The 17,202-nt window shown below is 38.8% G+C and overlaps 1 protein-coding gene across 2 annotated transcripts in view; it reads right to left on the reverse strand.

The window, feature by feature from the left end:
- The window catches only part of LOC108670589 (RILP-like protein homolog), a 38,267-nt gene that overhangs the window by 13,080 nt on the left and 7,985 nt on the right, over window positions 1-17,202 (reverse strand). For both annotated transcript variants that reach the window (XM_018158054.2, XM_047883075.1), the window contains exons 2-6: window positions 4,841-4,985; window positions 3,712-3,836; window positions 3,198-3,277; window positions 1,880-2,003; window positions 1,245-1,435 (exon numbers count right to left, since the gene is read on the reverse strand). In XM_018158054.2, the coding sequence (XP_018013543.1) occupies window positions 1,245-1,435; window positions 1,880-2,003; window positions 3,198-3,277; window positions 3,712-3,836; window positions 4,841-4,985 (665 nt within the window). The remainder of the gene's footprint in view (window positions 1-1,244; window positions 1,436-1,879; window positions 2,004-3,197; window positions 3,278-3,711; window positions 3,837-4,840; window positions 4,986-17,202) is intronic.

Consider the following 17,202-nt stretch of genomic DNA (forward strand, 5'->3'; position numbering starts at 1 on the left):
GAATTGAAGAGCTTCTTGCGAAGATAACATTAGGTTGTTCGCTTGCTAGGCTGGACCTACGACTGCCAGCGCTCTGTGTTGGGTCTTTGTTTCTCCTTACGACATCTGAGACGTCGTTCGCAATCATACAATCAGAGTTTATAACAATATTACGATATTTTTCATCACTAACTACACCAGTGGTTAAACTCGATCTGGTCACAGCATCATTGTTTGAATCCTTACTATCAAGATTGCTACCAACTACACAACTATTTGAGCTGTTACTCTTCCTTTGACTGTTGACCATTTCAGTTTTAAGGCCTTTAAAGTTTTGTAAATCATCAACTAAACTACTTTTATGCCCACTATTGGACAGTTTAAGGCCAATACAGCTACTTTTGATCCGGCCTCCAGACGCTAATTTTAAATCCGCTTCCTGAAAGAAATGGCTATCAACAACAATATTCGTTACTTCATCCGATTTACGAGCCTCATCTTTAAGTCTATTATTTTCTTTTGAATTGTTAAGAGGCTTTATTTCATTTGAATTTGATTCAAAACCAGAAATTTTATTTGACTTGTTCAACTTGGCACGTCTGGTGACTATCACAAACTTGGTACAAGGCAAGCATTTGGCAAGGAGGCCAGGATAGCTGGCAACGTCTTTACTAAGCATTACATCTTGAGGTTTGAATTCAGAATCGCCGCTCAACTTTACATCGCAGCCACGTCTCGCTGTATCATCGTAACAATTGCCTTCTGGTCGAATATCAACAGTCTCACCACCTTGCAGATTCTTATCCATGCAATTTAAATTGTTATGATCATCGTGCAAACATGCATTACAGGGAAACAAACTCGCATTACGATTCACAATACAGGAATTCATTTTACTGGAGGCACACGAGGAAGCGTGCGATGGTGCAATATTTTTACCCGTGCAAACTTCATGCCCAGAATGAGAAGAAGAAAGTATAGCAGGGCAGTGATGTGACCTGAGAGAGGAATACGTACAGCCAACGCGACGTTGAGCATTACACAACAGTTCACAATAACCTGGCTTGTGCGCGTGGTTTACAGAACAACTAACCAAGAGAGCAGGGGTACTAGGAAGTCTAGGGTACGCGGTTTTCTGGTGGTACTGGTACGTTGATCGGGTAAAACAAGCACAGCTTCTACCAATGGCTGAATTACAGAGGTACGCAGAACAAGAAGAGTAGGCAACGGGTGAAGGGGTATGAAGTTTAAGTTTATGGACGTACTGTTGCTTGGTAGCAGCAGCAGACGCGTTCGATGGTCGGTACATGTTGAGCTCGTCCTCGAGATCTGACAGCCGAGCTTTGAGTTCGTTGCGCTGGTACAAGATGTCCTTTAGTTCAGTGAGTGTAAACCGAGGTCTGTTCGGGTCATTGCGGTCATACACGAGCTTGCCAGACATGTCGCTCGTGTCGATCTGAAACGTATATGTTTCATTATTATAGAAGAAGCGGTTTTTACTCGTACATCCAAGCAGGTGTATGCAATTCTAATATGCAATTTAAATACAAATCAGGATAAAACATCAAGACCAATAAAGAGAAGAAATTAGAATATTCTATTCACTCACTTTTACATTTAAATATATTGACTCAGTTTTACAATTAATGGGTGTAATTGTTAGATAAGTAAAGGCGGAACAACAGAGGGAAGTTGCGCCGATGTAGAACTCAATACGAAGACTAGCCTACTAGGCGATGGTGATATAATCATTACAATCAGCAATTGTGACCACGAAGACAGCAGAATCTAGGGAGGTGGGCAAAAGGAAAGTAGCCAGATATTTAATGATGATAAGAGATATGAGTTTGTAACAGACATTACCTAGACTTTACATATGAGACCCTAGAATTGGACTAACAGAGGCTGTAGCGAGATCGTAGTTCTCTTTAGCGGCGAGTCCGAGCCGCTGCTGGAGCTGGTCGAGCGTGCGCTGCTGCTCCTGTAGCGTCACGTGCAGCTCGGCGCGCTCCTCCACCAGCTGCCTGTACACGACAAACTAAATTTAGAGTCGCCCCAGCTTCTGGTAATACGAATCAGAAGCTGCCGCGTCTGTAAATTTTCACTGGGTAACAAAATTTAGAGTCGCCCCAGCTTCTGGTAATCCGAATCAGAAGCTGCCGCGTCTGTAAAAAAAAAATAAATAAATAAAAATTAACGGTTTGGAATTAAGTTTTTTCTCGAACATCTACACTTGCCAACCCTGGAAATTGATTTCAATTGCTAAAATTGCTAACTAAAAAGTAGAAAATAAATATATATATATAAAATATTTTTTAAAAACCACGTTTTTTTGGTTTTTACAAAACTAAAAATAATGACATAAAACAAACAAAAAAACTGTTAAAAAATCACGTTTTCTTAACGGACCAAAAAAGAAAAACATTTACTCACACATAGCATTACATAACATTTTATATAACTTAAATGTTATGTAAGAGTAAATGTTTTTCTTTTTTGTCCGTTAAGAAAATGTGTTTTTTAACAGTTTTTTTTATTTGTTTTATTTCATTATTTTTAGTTTTGTAAAAACCAAAAAAGCGTGGTTTTAAAAAAAAAATTTAAGATATTTATTTACTTTACAGGCAAATGTTTATGCGAACTACTAAAACGTCAATATTTCCCCGACCAATGTTTAGGAAAACTAAGTAAATCAAAATTTAACCAAATAATTTCGGAATTAATAGGTATTCTAACATTCCCCGTCACAATTAATCAAACCAAATGCACCCTAGCTAGAACTTTTAAAACCTAATACCAACATCTAACATCCCATCTAGTACTTCCTCATAGTTAAACATCTTTTAATGTAAATAATCTCACTCAACAACTCAATTGTTATTTCCCATAACATAAACCACGTCAATCTTTACGAAATTGACAAAATTTTGACAAAAATTTCTTCCGCAGCACCTCAAACTTTGTTACTACTCTACCTGATTTACCATCTTCATTAGCACCTGATATTTAGTTACTATTATTGCACTTATTACGTACTGTATTTATTAGTCTATTAATAATGTATTTATTATTTGCTTTATTATTAATGTATTTATTACTTATTATATTCTTAATGTGTTTATTATTTACATTATTGTTAATGTATTTATTACCGGTATTTAGTTTATTATCAATGTATTTATGATATTATGAACCAGCGTGCAGGCACCATAACGCACCGTATCTGCTGTGTGCTCTGGCGAGCGCGTCGTCGCAGGTCCTTACCAGACTGCGTCAGGCGCTCCACTTGTCCGCTCAGCTGCACGACAACAAAATTTTTCAGTAAAAACCTTTCGAAAACTCAACAAGCTTCTAGTTACATGGATTGAATATAACTAGGATATGGTCATCTTTGTCCACAATCCATACTGCCGTTAAAGTTGCCGATTTAACTTAAATTAGACGGTGTAAAAATCATCTGTAAACAAGTCACGAAAAGTAAAATAATCGGCGACAAGCAACATCAGGCCTACTCTTCAGCGCCGACATCGCTATTTTATGCTAAATACAACACTAGCTTACGAATGTAAATAGGGTTTCCTATCACAAAGTGATGATTGAGGAATTAACAATGATGGAGTAACCCGAAGCTGTGTTGTTGCCGATCTGATCTTCGTCCTGTACACACAGTTGGCTTGTAACTTGAGCTACGCTACTTGTTGCATGCCTACAGCAGTTGGCTCCTAGACTGACCTGATCGTTCTCAGCCATCTGAAGCTGGTATTGCTGCTGAAGCTGGTGCAGCTGATCCCGCTGAGATTCCAAGGCATCCTGCAGTCGAGTCACCATGTTGCGGCTCACTTCTGGCTCCAGCGAGCCTTTGCATAGTAATAATAATATAATAATCCCATAACTTAGTTGTATTGAGACTTAAAAGGTAAATAGCGCTTCGGATAGAAAATTCTCGCTCTATGAAGCGTAAAAATTATTAGTCACAAGTACTTCGTTTCGGACTACTGTTGAGTTATATTATATATATACTTAATCACAGAATTTTAACTTGACAGAAGGCACTCATGAACATGCGGTCGAAAATAATAAATGGTAAGTACCATGGAAATGACGAGACACAAGCAACGTTTGAATCTCACAGAAACTAGGATCAGAGGAGACGCGACAGGTGAATAGAAACAGAAACGAAGAGTTTCGTACCAAGAGTTTTCCCATGTCGCAAGCCGAAAAGAGAGAGAAGGGCTGCAAGCAATCCTGTCTATCCAAAACTTAACCCCACAACTGAGACCCACAGGTTGACACTACGAGCTTCGAAGTATTGAGCCGATCAGGAAAAACCTTCCTTCTAACCCAAAATTCAGTACGACTTTTGTCTAGCTAATCACAGGACAGACGTCCCCTATTTCAGGCGGAGTCATATGTCATATCCCACTAACTCGCTGATGGACTATAGGTAATAAAATGTCAACACAAAACTAAAATATAGGATATATTGATAGTCGTATCACCGCTAGATGTCAAGACAATGAGTACCTAACAACAAACATTGAGGACCGTACTTTGAAAACTCGCTAAGTACGCGAAGAGACCTTTTTTTCTGTAATTAGTAGGGATATCTTACAGAAACCGATAGCGATAGGTACTTGACAGCAAACATTGAGGACCGTACTTTGAAAACTCGCTAATGTACGCGTATATAGAGACCAATTTTTTGTCTGTAACTAGTAGGTTTAGCTTTCAGAACCCGACAGCGATAAGCTAACCTCGGAGATTGCAGACGAAAGAGGCTAACAGAGTTACAAACTCGTAAATATTTTTGATAGTGAGGCCCGGTTCAATGCACACGTATAAAACTCAAGACGCGACTCACTCTCGTCATCCGTGATGCACGGTGTGGTGTCGGTCGAGCGCGCCAGGCTCGTCGAGAGCTTCCTGTTCTCGTCGAGAAGCTGCGACACTTTGGCGCTGAGCTCTTGCTTCTCCTCGCGCATGTCGCGCTCGATGTCCTCCAGATCCTGCAAACAAATTCCTTATCAGAGAATGGTTTTTACTGAATTTACACTCAATAAATCTTTGATGGCAGTGATGTGCTGTTAAATGACCATGATGAGTTGACAGGTAAATAATAGATGATTGGACCAATTCCAGATATACAGTGGGGGGAAATAAATATTCGTACACTTGAAAAATCAGTTGCATTGTTTTTTGTTGCATTGAGATTTAATTTCTTTTGATGGTATTTTTGAATACTATGCGTCTCTATACATAATTTAAATCACTTTTCCTGGTAAGTTTGTGTACTTACATACATTAAAATACGATTTTTCAAGTGTACGAATATTTATTTCCCCCCACTGTATGTTCCACTTAGTATGAAGTTCCATTTGTTATCTACTAAATTCGGATCATAGAGCCACCGAATTTCAGCGAATAACCAGTAAAGAATCCTACACAAAATAATTGTTGCACTTAATTAGGGTCCTATGTAATCCTTGATACATTTTCCAAATAAATTTTATTTAAACATTAATTTTACATTTATAAAATTTATTACTTCTGACAATGTATCAAGTCTTTCATGAATATTCACCATTTCTGCTCAACACACTTCGTTCATCCAACAAAGATTTGACTATAGCGTTATTTAAGCATAACCATATTTTAGTTCGAAATAATGTAGACTCATCTTAAAATCTAACAATTATCTAAACAAATCTTTCTTTTGATCAGGTGTTTCATTCGACCTAAAAGTTTTCACACAGTTAGGGAATAGTATAAATGTATTCATGTTTTATAGTAACAATTTTTCCATTTTCATTTAGACTACGATTACGCAATTTAGGTTTTCTATACTTTCATGATTTTATTCATTCACGGTGTAGCTGATTAGCTGGGAAGGACTACAAGTGCACAACGCAAATGTACAGATTTATTTTTACTTAATACAGTGTGAATGCTCGTTGCTCTATCATAATCGAACCCTATCCATGGCCGTTAGAGATACAATGATAAAGAAGTAGTGCCCCAGCAACACTAGAAGACACGAGTATCTAACGGATGAAGATATCAAAATATTCTACATAAAGTGAAGAGGCCGGCCGCTAGCCTAGCGAGCAGCAAGTCTGGGGGCAGCCAGCCCGCTATACCAACACGGGCACGCCTACACGATGCCGAGGCGAGCGACACACCTCAGCTGTCAGCACTGTGGTCGCATGATATAACCCTAATGACAGGGATAATAATTAATATTATTCAACAATAATACAAACACTGGTGGTTAATGACCAGAGAAATCATTTATTTAAATTTTCAGGATCAAACAATATTCTCCAGAACACGTTGGTTGATTGAAATGCAGGTTCAAGCAAGTAATATTATTACCGATATTTTGAAAGCGACATCATTTATTTTCAAGTTATAGGAATCATTGAATACAGATATTTTGGTGGAAATAAGTACACGATACACGTACATGATACAACACGAAAATTTGGAGCCGTGAAAATAAATCCGAAACCATGCATGTCAAAGCTCAGAAAATCCGGTAGTTGTGAGATGGATAGCTGGAGTATACAAAATTATTCCCTAATGGCAGGGAATAATAATAATAATCATTATTATTGCTATTCATACCTCGCGGAGATTATCTCGGCCTACAGGTTACGATGACGCGAGCAAAGAAAATATTGACAAGCAAAAAGTTAGATAAAATTACGCATGGCATTAAATTTCAACTCTGGATGGGTTGGGTTGAATAAATAAATATTGTTCACAAGAACGGAGGATTGTGCAAGAAAATAAGATTGTATTCACTTCCAATGAGCCCTACAGTCTCTCCAACAATATACACAATAATTGGTCTTATTGTACAAATATCGGCGCATTTACTCGTCGTAACTCTAATACGCAAGTTCGTAAGGCCAAACTGAGTCAAAATTACCCATACGAGGACAAAAAGTGTATCGTTATCCGGTCAAAATCTCACTCAATCTCAAAAATTTTTTTTTAGTGTAGATGATGAAAAACCAATTCTCCAAACACAGAAGACATTAGAATGCAACACCTGATAATTCAGGCTTGAAGAGCAAAATTTTCAACATGATTCTCAAAAGTTTAATGGATATATACCTACACATGATATTGACTTGGTCCTAACCAGAACGCACAACTCTACAACTCTACCGCGCACTCACTTATGAGTAATTCAATACTAAGCAAAGGAAATCAAATCAGAACTGAATTAGCCAAGCCCAGTGAGTGGCCGATGCTCATCCACACCGAGCCAAGCATCTCCAATAGGGATACTAAACTCCATCAGAACAGTTACTACAGATTTTCAATATCAAGAGGCTTATATATATCTAATTTGATCGTTTCCTTCGCTCACAGATTGTGGCTCTTCCAAAAATCGAAGTTCCAACTTTATCCGTAAAATAAAACTGAACAAAAATAGAGCTGGTCAAGATGCTGGATACAGAAAAATTATTCAGAAGCTGCGCTCGTAGAATTCCCAATTCAAAAATACTCAAAACTAAGGTTTCGCCCTCGGGTTCAGCAAAGAAAGACGAAACTTTAGATGGTGAATTTAGTAAATCGTAATTCTATCAGTGTCGGGACCTGGTATTACAGGCAAGTGTATGGCAGGCAAGGCAAGTGTATGGCAGGCGAGGCAAGTGTATGGCTGGCGAGGCAAGTGTATGGCAGGCGAGGCAAGTGTACGGCAGGCGAGGCAAGTGTATGGCAGGCGAGGTAAGTGTACGGCAGGCGAGGCAAGTGTATGGCAGGCGAGGCAAGTGTATGGCAGGCGAGGCAAGTGTATGGCAGGCGAGGCAATTGTACAGCAGGCGAGGCAAGTGTATGGCAAGCAAGGCAATTGTACAGCAGGCGAGGCAAGTGCACGGCAGGCGAGACAGGCGAGTCGATGTGCACGAGACGTTCGTGCGCAGCGGGCGCGGAATTTCCCGAGTGGGCAAGCGTGTTGTGCTTGCGTGTCAAGCCTCCAGCTGATGTGTGCTTGTCGACTGCACTTGCTGGCTGGTACGACTGCTCTACAGTCGTACCAGCAAACTACATCTGCTGACTGGGAGTAGAGTAGGTATACACTACAGATGCGTCGTACTAGTAACAAACTAGTACATCTGCAGGCTCCAGCAATGAGCAAAACTGCTGCTCATCTCCAGCAAGGAGCAAAAAATGCTGCTCGGTAGAGGTGGGATCTGAGTGACAAAGGAGTGCAGATGCTCTCAGTGTACATTGTGCAGCGAGTTTGCATGCACCAATTCTGAAAACTGCTACGATGAATCTTGTCCAGGAACAGAAGCCATAAACTCTTGATTCAGTTCCAGTAACTAAAACTGAAAATTAGCAGTAGCTTCATACTTGGTATCAAATAGAAATCAACTCATCTGTTAATGAGGACAGCGAAGCAACAAACAGGAACAACAGCTGCTCGATAAACAGCAACAGTAATACAGCACCGCGATGCCGTTCAATACAGCGCAGCGGTACAGAAGCAAGTCACGCCCCCGCAGAGATAATGAAATAAAGCAATTATGAATCACGCGCAATTGCTCCGCCCGTCAGCATTTGTGGCTCACGAACGCCTCATTAGACGATGCAGGCTCAACAGACAAACTCGCATTTACAACACAAATCGAGCAACTTAACTACGACATGGAAGCAGCGGTGTGGTCGTAGAGTGGGGGCGAGCGCATGCATCACCCACACAAATAGGGTCAGTCGAGGTGTGGGAAACGATAGGAACGTCGGATGGTAAATATGTTTGCGTTATTTCATCAGATTAGAAGGAAAATATATCGCTAGAAAATCTTATATACAAGAAGATTTTATCTTACATTAGAGGGTACAGGGGCTCAGGATTGCCAGCGACGGCTTCAGAGACCAAACTAAAAAGAATATCTTAACAAGTAATATGACCTTACAACATATCTAACTACTGTATTGATATGATACTTCAAACTTGAAACGAATATAAGAAGGTTAAGGTTAAGATAACGACAAGGCGTGACAGACGCGTTAAGATAACGCGTGACAAGGCTGATCCTCAGCGCTATGCTAGAGACAGCTGCTATTCGACCAAACGGCCGAGTATATAGATCGCCACCAATGTTTTTCTCCAGCGATGTAAACCGTTCTGAACTTGTAGGGTAGAGACTCAGGGCCCACCGCAAAAGGCGGCTATAGTCGCCATTGAATTTATTGAAGTAGACAGTGGACGGTGGTGAACTTCGAGGATGAATTCTTTATCAATAAGATAAAATTTGACTTTGCTGACTCTAAAAACGATTGCAAGACATTCTCTTTCAATGGCGCGGTCCTCCCTTTCGATAGCGCGGTCCTCTGCCATACACCTGGGTTCCACGTAGTCAATTAATATTATTACATTATTGGCAATTTACCTAGGGCTGGTTCCGGTCCTCTTTGACACGACCACGGGAAGACATACGTTGACAAATATCACTTGAACGACAAAAGTCTCTCACGTCGGATGACAAACGCAGCCAAAAGAAATGATCTTCTATACTCCATTCTGTCTTACGGCGACAGAATTAATCAGCCAGAGGGGACAGTTGCGCAAGGGCGAGTACGGTATGATGGCGCTCTGTCAAAGAGCAGTATAACATAAATAAGAAGTAATTCAGTAATCTATGGCGGAAGATTAGATACACGTAACAAGATTCAGAGCTTGTTGGATAGATAGGTTCATCCTGTACGTACAACCTTTTGAGTGTGGGAGAACGTGATCTGATTTTAGCACCCGGCCTAGCATTGAACTTTTAGCATCGGGAATGTCGGAATGAAAGACAAAGTGTGTTAAAGTAATGGGAGGACGCAAGCCCCTACATATATAAAGTTGATTTTCAAGTCAATGTATAAGTGAAAAATAGACTGTGGAAATATTTAGCCGACGACATGAACTCGATATCGTGAGATTTTTTTTATCCTCAGGTTTTAAACTCAAAATGCTTAGTCAATTCGGACTGACCAACACGTATGAAAATCAGCGCCAGTCAATCAAGTGATTTCCTTGTGGCACAAATCAGTTAATTGGATATGAAAAAAAAAACGATGATACAATAATGTATACCTCAACCAACCATTCTTAATTAAATAGTTGTTATTTTTATACGTGAGAAAATGCGACACGAAATGGAGGATCGACGATTCAATTAATTTTTGATCATTGGAGGCATTTTTTAATTAATACACTTTCAAAACTGGACAACCACCACCAATAATTTTCCTCGTTGCATTCACCATCCCGTAGGTGTTCTTATCATTGGTCTCTCAATGACACCTTGGCTGAAACCTGGAAAAATAAGTCGAAATTGAGTAAACAGCAATAAAATCCTCGCATATTTAAGGCCGATATAAAAATATTATTCACATCATCAATGATATATTTTGAACAGGTAAACACGGTCAATATTTCAAATATAAAATATACCTTTTTTAATGCAAACACACTTTGAGTGAAGGAGCGCGTCATTCGGACAAGTTGAGCGAGAGCAATTCAGTTTTAAAATTTCATTCAATGGTGCAATGCAACGAAGCCCGGACTCTGCATTTACGACCGAGGACGGTCCGTTCCCGCGGAAATATTCTAAAAATTTAGTGGCAACGACGTACGAAAACCGTCTGTCAAAAACATTTTCCGACTGCACGGACAAACTTGGCACGAAATAACAAAAGATTCATCGTCAGCAGAACGGCGGCCGTTAAGAGGCCGGCGATATGCTTGCTAACATTTAGCTAGAAGGCAATGTGTCCATTTGCACCCTCGATGCGAGCCTGGATGAGAGGGGACACAGGAAAGCAAAAGATTTCGAAGGCTTTGTTTTACCAAGTATTTAAAATCGGGAGAGAAGGTAAAATAAATTAAATTTAAAGAATATAAAAGACGTGGCAATCATCGAGTTTGTTGAACCTCGAAATGAAAATATTCCGATAAAGGCACGGAATACCTTTTTTCGAAAATGGAAGATTTACTGCAAAATTTAGTAGAATAAAAACCTTCTATAATGTAACATTTCGGAATATGAAATAAGATTAACGACTAGAACAAGACCAGAAGAGCAACATCTAAAAAAACAACGCCACCGAAATATCAAATCTTAATATTTGCACGCGAAGGACTTGTATTTCATTTCAAAACCGAATCGCCAAATATTCTGGGAACCTCAAGAGATCACGGAGGCTTCGAAGCTTCAGATTTATGACTGAAAAGGCATAAATGTCATCATATGTCGCCCAGAAAATTAAGATAAATACAAAAAATCCATAATATTATTCCAGATGAAAGGCTTCCTGAACCTTTCTACATACTCAGCATAATAAATCCCAATTAATTATAATGATTGAAACAGTAAAAGAAGATGACTAGTTAGGCCCTGGTAGCCGCCGCCTAATTTGAATAATGTTGTATCGTTAGAAATAATAAGCGACGAATAACGGCCACAAGTTCGGTAACAAATCCCAATGAAAACTTCTACACGTGAGGTTATCTCAGAAGAACTCATATTAACATAAAATCTGAAATCTATGAAAGAAAACTGCATCATAGCAGCCGTAGCTTTACATCAGTGCGAGCTACAAGTGTCACATCCGGTCTGAAATTGGAGACCCAAGTCGGACGACCGACCAATTTTGGCGTTGAAATGATCATAATAAAAAAGCCATGAGCACTAGCGTCTCGAAACGCCAAACGAAGCATGAAAGCTACAGCGCTTCACCGCAGTTCCGAGTTGATAACGAGCTTACTTTACTCTCCCTAAAACAATGCACTATTTGTATCAGCCATGTAAACTCCGTACTTAATATCATGCAAAATTCGAACAATAAAAATAACAATTTGGAGAAGCAACTGGACATTCGCACAATTCGAGTTTGTTCGTATCAAATGTACACTTATCAGCTAATATCATTGATGACTAATGGCGAAACGGGAATTCCATGAGACAGCTTGATCAAATAGGAAACTTAGCATGTATTCATCTCGACCAAATTAGGAAAAGCGATAATAAAATTCTACTTTGGCTCTTATGGCGGCATGAACAACGTCAATAATCAGAGAACACAAAGAAGTAGTTAAGATTTAAAGAAACGGTAAAAGAAGACCATTTTCAGTCCTCAAGTTTCTTCAATAGTCGTCGAAAGACGGAGTTGTATACAGAATAATATTACCTCCGTTAATGTCCAATCAAAGTTCATGTGCGCAAAAACAAACTGTGGCAATCGAAGGTCAGCAATAGAAATACTCAAAAGGAAAGCCTTCAAAAAACTCTGAAGCCTACGCCGATGTTTGTAACCTTCAGAGGAGGCAACCAGAAATTGAGAACGAAGCAGGAAAAATACATTTATATTCTTAGCTAAAGTACTAAGTAATGACGGCAATGAATACACGTGCGAACATTCATTTCCTTCATTTTACAACTTTAATGCCCAAATTCTCGTTTATATTGCGCTAGAAAAGTTTCGTAATTTAAACCAAAATATTCAAAGCTTCTTGAAAAACAATTGGCAATCGGAGATTACCGATTTTACAAAAAATTCCCTTAAGATCTTTTTTAAAAATATATTTTAAGAAAATATGCAACAACCAATCTACAGGCGTTGGACAAAATAAAGGAAACAGCCGACATTTTGGTATCGTAATTTTATAACATGCTATAAAGTATAAACGATGAAAACGTTTCATATTTCTCTGTTTTATTGTTTATTGTTGCTGCTAATTGATATTCCATCCTTGCACATACCTATATTAGTAAATTTAGACATATATTAGTAAATTATTGTGTCTACAACCTAACCTATAGCAAACCTCTCTGACATATAAGGCAAACATTCTCTGACATTCAAAAAGGCCAAATTGTTGGTGCCCGTAAGCGTAAGGTAGGTGCAAGCGTGACAGAAACTCACCGAATGCTTGACGTTTTTAGAAGTACTGTCTGAAAAGTAATGACTGCTTTTGAAAGAGAAGGAAAAACGTCTTAGCAAAGCACAGATTTAGCCGAAAGTAGAAGTTATCCAAGAGAGACCGTCGGTACCTAAATCGAAGGCTGAGGGACAATAGAAAGACTATACGGCTGTTAAAAATAGCAGACCACAATGAACACCTACAGAACCAAGTTTCCATAAAGATTGCCGCCGAAGAGCTGCAATTAGAAAACCATGGAAGAGCTGCAATTAGAAAACCTCTTGCTTCAAATACAAAAGCTTCAAAGCTATTAGAGTGGTATAAAAACCTCCAGAATTGGTCCTTCGAGCAGTTAAAAATGTGATTTTCTTTGACGAATCATCGTTTACCTTATTTCCAACCTCTGGCCGAGTTTACGTTAGGAGACAGCTAAAATAATCATTTAATCCCGACTGCCTCCTCCAAACCGTAAAACATGGCGGGAGATCTGTGATGATCTGGGGTGCTATTTCTCGAAAATGAGGCGGACCAATAATTTTTCTTTAAGGAAGTATTAACAGCCGCGACTATTTAGGAATTTTAGAGGACCAAGTTCATCCAATGGTTCAAGCACTGTTTCCGGAGGGGAACGCCATCGTTCAAGATGATAATGCCCCAATCCATACAGCTGGAATTGTTAAAACTGGCACGAGGAAAATTTCAATGAAGTTGAACATCTCATTTGGCCACCACAATCACCAGACCTGAAAATTATCGAGCATTTATGATCGATTTTAGAGATGCAATTCAAAAGTTGATTCCCGCTGCCATCTTTAATAATAATAATTTCAACTCTCTGCACGTGAATACGTTCATGCACACGAAAAGCAATTCATAGTCTGCGGATTCCCATCATCTCCATCAGCAAGCTACCGCCAAGAACTTATCATTATAACCATAAAGAAGGTTACTCGTTTACTTAAAAGCTGTCAAAAGCAAATCAACTTTATTGAGAAACGAAACAAACGGCAATGAGGAAACCGAGCATGTCCTGAATAATTACTCAAATCTAAAGTACAAATAACAAAAATATAATTTGCATTATTGGACGATAATTACGCAGTCCGGAACTGGAGGTGCCGGGAATCGAACCCGGGGCTTTTCGCATGCAAAGCGAACACTCTAAACAGTACGACGGTAACGAGATTATCTTGGTATGCGGGGTGGAGCAAGTGAGATACAATTATCATACACAAGGCCGGGAGAGTGGAGCGTCATATGTTGGCGTGGGGGCGTGGTGCTCTCTAAGCGCTTCGACCCTTAATGCTGCTACATATAATAATATGGCCACAGTAGAAGAAGGTGTTACCGCTCTTTTGTTACCTCATACAAAGAACTCGCAAGTGTGTGTACACGAATAGGTACTGTATTTATTTGTGAAAATTCAAGACAAAAACTCTTCGGCGCGAAATTTAATCCGAAATTCTGATTGTAACAATATAATCTCTAATATTGACAGGCATGAATATCACTTTCAAATCAATCTAGACATAAGTAGTAGAACCGCATAAAATATCATTCCTTGAGGAAACAAGTAGAAATTTCGGTGCCACAAATAGATACAACTCTAGAGGCATACGAGATGGTCTAGCCGTGGGAAATTTCCCTAGCTAGTAGGTTCATTTCATTTAAATCGATACCATGATCGAAGTTTCCACAACATTAACTGATATTCTCGTGTTCGAAACGGCTATACAACTCCTAGCCGAAATAAGCCAACAAGACAAGGGTGTGATTTTCTGAACATTTTGGAGGGGTTCTGATCTATGAATGCATTAGTTTAGAAACACTGATAGCACTCTTCGTCTATACGCGTTGCTTTGATGGAACCTTGATGAATATCTAACAGGCATTAACACCCAAGTCCAGCAAAAGCCAAAATATGTATATTTCATGGCTTCATGAAAATCCCATACTATCTTTTTTCACTTAATTTTCCGTATATAAAGATTCAACTACACATAAATTTTACAATTTTAAATTTTTACTTAATTTTACTCAAAATTGAGTTACTAGTAATATAATAACTTTCAAGTTTTAGTAAAATATTACAAAATTAATCCAATTTATTTTGTGGCTTTGTTAAGCCTCTTTGCCAATATAAAACTCTCCTTTTTTCTTGCATTTAATCGAAAAGTTATTAAAGAGACGCAAATTGGATCTAACGTAATTACAGGACTAGAACTTTACAAACCCGTAAGTGATAACAAAGACTATGTAGCTAATAGTGTTAATTAAAGCTCATGATAGACAAAGACTATGTAGCTAATAGTGTTAATTAAAGCTCATGATAGACAAAGACTATGTAGCTAATAGTGTTAATTAAAGCTCATGATAGACAAAGACTATGTAGCTAATAGTGTTAATTAAAGCTCATGATAGACAAAGACTATGTAGCTAATAGTGTTAATTAAAGCTCATGATAGACAAAGGGTTGACATGACCTTTAGAGGCAAGTCATGGCCACGACTTTACCAGCTGCGACAGAGCGCATCTCACGACGCAGGACGCAAGGAAGTACAGCTTAGGAAACTTTAAAATAAAAACTAATAAAAAAATTAAAAAAAACGCGTTTTCTTAACGGACAAAAAAGAAAAACATTAACTCTTACATAACATTAAAGTTATGTAGAATGTTATGTAATGTTATGTAAGAGTTAATGTTTTTCTTTTTTGTCCGTTGAGAAAACGTGTTTTTTAGTTTTTTTTATTTCAATGTTTTTAGTTTTGTAACCACCAGAAAAACGTGGTTTTTAAAAATGGTTTTATATTTATTTATTTTCTACTTTTTAGTTTAGCAATTTTAGCAATTCAAATCATTTTTCAAGGTTGGCAAGTCTGGATGTTTGACAAAAAAAAACTCGATTCCCAACCTTGAATTTTTGGGTTTTTCTTAACATATTTTTTCTATTTTTTATAATTATTATTTCTGATGATCAAATCTTGAATTGTTAGGCAGCATAAGCATGCATACCAAATTTCAAGTTTCTAGGATCTTCATAAGTGCTCTAAATTAAGGCTTGAATTTTTGATGACAGACAGACACGAAACGAAGCTAAGAAAAACGTGGTAACTTTATGACTTCAAGAACAAGTTTCAGCTTCGTTGTCGGTGAATGTTCAAATTCTCTTTCCTTAACACTGAACCTTATACACATTTCAATCATACCATTAAATATAGGCTATACTCAAAAGCTAGCTCTATTGTATGATCAGGAATAAGGAACCACAGTTACATTAAAAATATAAACAAAACGTATTATCTGTTCGATCTCAAGCGACTCTAACATCGCATAAAGGTGTTAATGTTAAACGGTAATTGTGAACGGAGACACACACCAGCGAACGGTCTGATAGTTTCCCGATGTGGTCTCTCGATATCTTTCTTTTAGACTTCCGATAAAACTTCGTACATGCACACAAGTGAGCGAGAAGTGTGAAAGAAGGTGTAGAGGAGTGGGATGAGGTGTGGCGAAGAGGAGTGGTCGTGGGGTGGGAGGAATTGTGGTGGGGTGGGAGAAATGGTGGTGGAGTGAGAGGAATGGTGGTGGAACAAGAGGAATTGTGGTGGAGTGATAGGACTGGTGGTGGAGTGAGAGAAATGGTGGTGGAGTGAGAGGAATGATGGTGGTGGAGTGAGAGTAATGGTGGTGGAGTGAGAGGAATGGTGGTGGAGTGAGAGGAATGGTGGTGGAGTGAGAGGAATGGTGGTGGAGTGAGGGAATGGTGGTCGGTTAAATGTGAAAGAATGTCGAGTGTGTCTGCTAAGTGTGAGAGAACGTTGAGTATGAGAGGGATTTGAGTTTGAGAGAGCGTAGAGTGTAAAAGAGCACTCAGTTTGAGACTAGAGTGAGAGTCATGAGTGAGAGAATAGAGAGAGATAAGTGTACAGTTTGAGAGTTAAGTGGGATAGAGAATTTAGTATGAGAGTGTTGAGTGTAAGAGCGAGTTGAATGTGAGAGAGTGGAGTGCGGCTTGCGGGTTAACACGCAAGCAATTCATAATAATAGATACAATGACAAGTAAATCATCGCATTATTTGCTGAACTGTGTCTAAAAAAACAGTCGCTGTCTGTGCCTTCTTCCTATAGTTTCTAAGAGGACTTACTTCGCTCCAGTTACCAAGACGTGATTAAGTCTTGTCACGAGGGGGCGAAACTCTGAGAACACAACAATAACCAACATAAAGAAGCCTCTTCAAGCACAACAACAACAACATGCGCTATAAAGAATGAAGACAACGATAAAGAAGTAATAT

This window comes from Hyalella azteca, unplaced genomic scaffold (genome assembly GCF_000764305.2).
Source record: "Hyalella azteca isolate HAZT.00-mixed unplaced genomic scaffold, Hazt_2.0.2 contig11947, whole genome shotgun sequence".
Classification (NCBI taxonomy): domain Eukaryota; kingdom Metazoa; phylum Arthropoda; class Malacostraca; order Amphipoda; family Hyalellidae; genus Hyalella; species Hyalella azteca.